The following is a 6,068-nucleotide window of genomic DNA, read 5'->3' as shown; positions in this document are numbered from 1 at the left end:
AATCTTACTCTTAAATCGTAGAGAATACAATCTACCTTTGACTTTTTTGCATGAATTAAAAGTTAAAATTTTTATAAATTCTTTATAAAATTATAATATATTTTTCTATCTATTTTTATAATTTTATTAAAATAATATCTTCTTGTAAAAAAAAAAAAAAAAAAAATAGGAACCAGGGTTTGCTCCCTTCTTTTTTTTTTTTTAGTTTTGAAATTTCAAAACATTAGAGAACTAATATTTTGACGTACCCTTACTATTTCTAAAGAAAGTATATAATATAATATATATTACATCGAAGAATTCTTAAATTCAAAATTTTCTTGGTTTTGCAACCTAACTTCTCATGCTTTTTATTCAGCTATCTCTTCACTGTAGTTCCTGGTGAACCACATGACACTGATGTTAAGATTCTAGTTTTAAATACTCTTTAAGTTTATTCTACTCTACATAGACTACTTTAGTCCCTTCAAAGTCCCAAACATAGTGAAAGCTCTGACCTAACAATAATCGAAGCAGAGACAAACACAGGTGGCATGTTGGAAGAATTCCAAATCCAGTGGGAAATAAGTAGCACAAAAATAAAAGAAGTGGCTCCAATTGCTACTTGTAAATCTTTTACAAGTAAAATGATGAGGAGTTACACACAAAACATTTCTACAGTCTAAACTTTGAAATTTCGGGGTATAGTCCTATTACATGATTAGATGGGTCTGTCAATTAATAGCCTCAATTGTCCCGTCAAAACTGGGCTCAATATAAAACAAAGTAAGAATCCTCACTCCGTAGGCAAAGATTTAGGCACCGTATCACACATATCTGGGCGATTTTGACGTCAGAAGAGGACAAAACAGGATCAGGAAGAAGAAAAGGAAATTCAGAAGGTAAAGTTGTTTCTGCGCCACATCTAAGGCTTCAATTATGACACCCCGGTGCATGTATTTCTAAACAAGGGAGAAAAAAGAACAAAAAACCATAGATTACAAGGGCCTGTACAACTCTTTCCTTTTCTCTATAGAAACAGTAAGAAAATATGTGGCCGAGAAACGAAGTCGGACCAAAAAAACCAAAAAGAGCATATAACGGAATATACATGAGCATGAGCAGTGCAACAAAATCAACATTGATAAACTGAGTAGCTCTTGCTCTTCCACAAATAGCTTAAAACTCTTCCCATCTTTCTTCTTGAGATGGATTTACACAATGGTTTTGATTCTGAAGATGCAGCAGCATTGATAGTATGAGCTGGAACAGGAGCAGAAAAGGCCTTTTCACTACTTTCGACCTGTGAATGCAACTCTGAATGCGGTTGATCACGTTGCCGCTGCTCGCGGAACAACATCAGAAGCTTCTGTGCTTTCTCTTTCCCTCTTGGTGTCCCATTCACTGACATTGACACCAATGAAGGTATTACCCCTTCTTGTAGGACCATCTGACTGCAATTTTCACTACTGCTACACAAAATAACAAGGCATGACACAGCTTGCTCCTGCTCAACAGGCTCACCGGTGTCCAAAACTGTTGCCAGACCGCCAATAAGGCCTGGTGCTGATACCATCTTATCTTTTCCTGCCTGTGTTGAAGCTAAATTTAGCAATACAGCTAAGGATTTTTCTGTCCACAGGTGGTCATCAGGGACAGCAAGGGATTGAAGGCTGCTGATGATGCCAGCTGAAAGTAGACTTGGAATATTGGAAGGAAGGGTGGAGAGATTATAAAGAGCATGGAGGGCATCAAGCTTGCACTGGGCTTCAGTTTCCCCTTGAAGAACCTGGATCAAGAAAGGGACAGCTTGGCTCGAGCCTATAATGGATTTTGCTTCTCCAAGGCAGGATAGATTTAAATACAGGGCTGTTGCCGAACTTTGAGAATGAGAATTGGAGATCATTTCCTCCAGCACCCGAATTACTCCTGATGTTAGCATCAACATCTTGTTTCTAAATGAATATAAAAGGAGGACAAAATGTCATCTCATGGTCCACAAATAATGAAAAGAAAAGGAGTTGAACCAGAAGCCAGATGATAACATGTTAAATTATTGGACTGCATATTAGCCAACATAATTAGAAAACACATACTATAAAATAAAACAATTATTATGATGGGAAACAATATCCACCTTCTCTAGCTCAGAAAGCATTAAACAAAAATACGAACCTGTTATTGTTTACGGCCAAGTTAAACAGAGCCATAGCTCCAATTTCCTGAGCCATAGTGTTACTTTCGCGCATGGCTGACTCCAGAAATTGCAATAATGCTTCTACAAACCCATTAGCCCCCATAAAAATTCTGGCCTCTTCGTCATCCTTCAGCAAGAGTCTAATACGTTCTACAACCCTGCACTTTTTCCTCATGTCATCCTCTTCATTCAAGATAGCCAAGAAATCGCGATATACTTCTAAGAGATCAACATTAGACTCTTCCTCTAGTGCAGACCCATCTTCGGGTTCACATCCTTGTTCCTCCTCAACGATACCATTCTCCTCCAAAGGAACCACCTTTACCCCCTTCAACTTACAAGAACCATCGCTATCTGCCAATCTCAAACTGGAATCAGATTCAGACAAAGCAAGCCTCCAATAGTTCAGGTCAAGAGAATCTGGAGGCCCATCAGGAATAGGAACCCCATTCTGTTCACACCAACTGGCAACCAGACCCTTAACACAGTAATTAGGAGTCAAAGAAAGATGTGAAAGCTGCTGTTGAGTCTTAGGGCAGGTATTATGCCCATCACCAAACCATTTCTCAATGCAGATCCTTTCATATGTTTGCCCAGAAGCAATGATGACAGGATCATACATAAGCTGCAATGATATAGGGCATCTCAATTCTTCCGGAGGAACTGGCATCTGCCCTGATCTCCTAACTCCTGACTTAAAATTAAAAGAACAGAGTTTTGAAAACTGCCGTTCAAACGCATGACCATTGCCACCAGACATTCCATCCTCTAGAGAACCCAGAACAGTGGGCGAACAAGGTGTTGAACCCTGGGAATCATTGTCATCTGAGACTTCACTTCTAAATAATTTAGAATATTTTCTCATAAGATGCAAAAGATAAGCCACAATTGATTCTTTCCGCTTGTCTTCCTCTACACGAGCCCTTTCAATGAGTTTCTTGAGGGCCCTTCTCTCTGTAAGGGCAGCTCTGGAAGATGTAATGCCTAATTTTGTAGCAGCCTGATGAAAAGATTCAAGTTCATTATTGTCGTTGTAACTGTCAAATTTTTTACCCTGTTGGAGCAGTGCAATTATTTGATCACCAACTTGCTTCTCTAATGGACCAAGCAAGAATTCAGTAGTCTGAAGTTCGCTAACAACCTCCAAAATCTGAAAAAGCATTCAAATATTAATGAAATCAGGTTTACCAGTCACTTAAAGAAAACAAGTGTTGAAGACATTGCAGTAAGTGTGAAAATGAGGTAACTAATTGTCAAAAAAGGTAAATCAACTTCTTGGATCGCAGTCCACGACAAGATATAGAGGAGTATTATGATAAATTAGGAATTGTCGAGCAAGCAAGCAACGATCAACTTCTATAAAGTTTGTAGTTTCCAACAATCATGAAAACTTTCCATCTTTTCTACTGCCAGGAAAACTTATCTATGTATCAACATCCTTCAACATCATTGAAATGTTATTTTGCTCAACTCAATGTGATAAAAGGCTTTGTAAAGAAATGAAGAGCAGAGAAGAAAAAATTACCTGAGAGCCAATTGATTGCGGAACAATATCTTCCACACGCCTAAGGCTGTCCATAAGTGCAGATTTTGACTTCTCAAACTTTAATACAACAGAATCCCCAGTTATAGCCTACATTATAAGAAAGAATTCATACACGGAAATCTACATCAGAAACACCAAAGGAAGAAAATTGAAAAGAGCAGGATATTTTCTTCAATGTAACAATTGCTCTTACCAAGTAAAGCTTGCTGGATTCAGAACAGTGTTGCAGAATATTTTTTGCCTTCTCAAGTGCTATATGCAATGAACACAATGCCTGAATGCCAGATTTACTCCTAGGTCGTGCTGCTTCCAGTGAAGGGAAGATTGATACGACTTTGCAATAAATTCCCGAGAGTGCCTTGCACATTTCTCCATGTAACTGCACAACCATTAACAATAGCCACAAGAAAAATTACACGTCAAAATATCATCAAGATAACATGCACTGGATCCTGTAAGGTTGCATGGATTCTATCATTCTAAAAACAGCAAAATGAACTAAAGAAAATTGAAAGCAACATCACAAAAGGAAGTTTAAACCGATGGGAGATACATATTGCCACCAAAGCCCAGTAAGCAAAAAATAACCATGTCTAACAGTCATTAACAATTATAAACAGAATGAGCCTAAGAATGGTTCAAATATAACATGTCCAGTACATGTGAAAACCAAGAGTTCTAATTCATACAAAGAAATAATAAAAAGTAGCATTCATGTGAAGACTTTTTTCATGGAATACAAGCACTTCAAATTTAATGTTTAAAAAGAGAGATAAGCACATGAAAGTAACAATTTTTATTTTCTCAAATTCACAACATTTTGCTTTTTCCTACCTTGGCATCGCTAGCAGCAAACAGATTTTCTTCAACCTCGGTGATATCCATATTCAACCTCCAACGCAAAACTAAAATCCGAATCTATAGCGGCTGCAACAGATATATTATAACATGATCAGCCAGGGAATGAAAATAGAAATTATCAATAATGAAATTGAAAAAAAAAGGAAACAAATATCTACTGTAATATCATAAGCAAATAAGATATCGATGTGTGTATCAACAGTATCTTTTTATACGAATTAAAAGGAATGAGAAAAGAAAAGGAAAACACTTCAAATTGCTTCAATTAATTCCACTCCGAAAGAGAAGTGAAGAAATTTTCCATCTACTGGCTTTCTTTGAAATTTTTATCAGGAGTTAGTCGATCCAGCATCATAGTCAATGACTAACAAGGAAAGACAATGTTGAGAGAACATTGGATCCGTATGTTTCTTCAGAGACGCAAAAATAAGAATTCATAAACAAAAAAGAATAAATAAAATTGCTACGAAGCACAGTAACCACGTATTTCAAACAAAATATAGCATTTAGTTTCGACATCAGATTAAATATCTAAAAATTATCCAGTTTTCCAAAATTTTGATTTTAGAACGAATCTAAAGGAATAGATTTTCGAAAACAACGTTCCGAGATTAGATCCTAAGTCCTAATCCATACGAGATATGGAAGAATTTAAGCAACACTAATTACATATTACAGAAACAGATAAAAAAAAAACAAATAGAACCTCGCGATGGAAAACAAAGAGAGCACTTGGCACTTAACAGTAACGTGAAAAGCCATCACGAAATGAGAGACAAAAAAAAAATATCAATGACGGAAATGAAAAAAAAAAAAATCAGAATCCTACCAAGTTCGTACCCGATAAAAGCATTACAGAGGAAGAAAAATAGAGAAAACACAGGAAATCTCAGTTAGGGTTTGCAGTCAAACGTACCGGAAAAATCAATACCAGCCAAGGAGGCTTCGTAAACGAACATTGACGAAAAACATCGGAATCAAATAAGGACTTAGGATTCAAATGATCTCTCTGCCATCTCATTACAGTTAGGTTTTGAGGTTCAAATTTGTTATTGAAATCAACAGAGAGAGAGAGAGAGAGAGAGAGAGAGAGAGAGAGAGAGAGAGAGAGAGAGAGAGAGAGAGCCGGGAGAGGCTTTGGTTATTCGAAGCAGGTGTAAATGGTAAGGAATATTTATAAATTTAAAAAATCAGGGATATAAAATTATATATTTCAAGAAAAATAAAATAATAAAAGTGTGTCAGTACAATGCTGATTATATGAACGCCAAATTATATATTTTCTACCTAATTTTTTTTTGTATTATATAAAAATTTTAAACATAAATAAACATATAATTTTATTTTTTATTAAAGTAAATGAATTTACTTTCAGAATTAAAATTAATAGAATATTTTAAAAAATAAATATGATAAATTTCAGAAAATAAAACTCCTCGACAGTAGATCAAATTAAAATAAAGATTTGAATTAACAAGTTTGGAA

At 35.8% G+C, this 6,068-nt stretch overlaps 1 protein-coding gene across 1 annotated transcript; it reads right to left on the bottom strand.

Moving 5' to 3' along the window:
- Positions 1-873: 873 nt before the first annotated feature.
- On the bottom strand, positions 874-5,704 carry LOC110815961 (U-box domain-containing protein 45-like). Its single transcript, XM_088222854.1, has 6 exons — positions 5,500-5,704; positions 4,557-4,649; positions 3,916-4,101; positions 3,702-3,809; positions 2,155-3,326; positions 874-1,934 (listed from the first exon to the last, which is right to left on the bottom strand). Exons 2-6 carry the CDS (start codon positions 4,605-4,607, stop codon positions 1,115-1,117), a joined length of 2,337 nt encoding a protein of 778 aa, XP_088078980.1. The 5' UTR covers positions 4,608-4,649; positions 5,500-5,704; the 3' UTR covers positions 874-1,114.
- Between the last annotated feature and the right edge of the window lie 364 nt (positions 5,705-6,068).

The sequence above is a fragment of the Carica papaya genome, chromosome 6 (genome assembly GCF_054855325.1).
Source record: "Carica papaya isolate Zhongbai chromosome 6, ASM5485532v1, whole genome shotgun sequence".
Taxonomy (NCBI): domain Eukaryota; kingdom Viridiplantae; phylum Streptophyta; class Magnoliopsida; order Brassicales; family Caricaceae; genus Carica; species Carica papaya.
This window is presented reverse-complemented; position numbering and strand designations above follow the sequence as displayed.

Coding starts and splice junctions, on each gene's coding strand:
- LOC110815961 (XM_088222854.1), bottom strand. CDS start 4,607: ATGGATATCACCGAGGTTGAAGAAAATCTGTTTGCTGCTAGCGATGCC. Junction 3,327..3,701: donor CGCAATCAATTGGCTCTCAG/GTAATTTTTTCT, acceptor ATGCTTTTTCAG/ATTTTGGAGGTTGTTAGCGA. Junction 1,935..2,154: donor TTGGCCGTAAACAATAACAG/GTTCGTATTTTT, acceptor ATATTCATTTAG/AAACAAGATGTTGATGCTAA.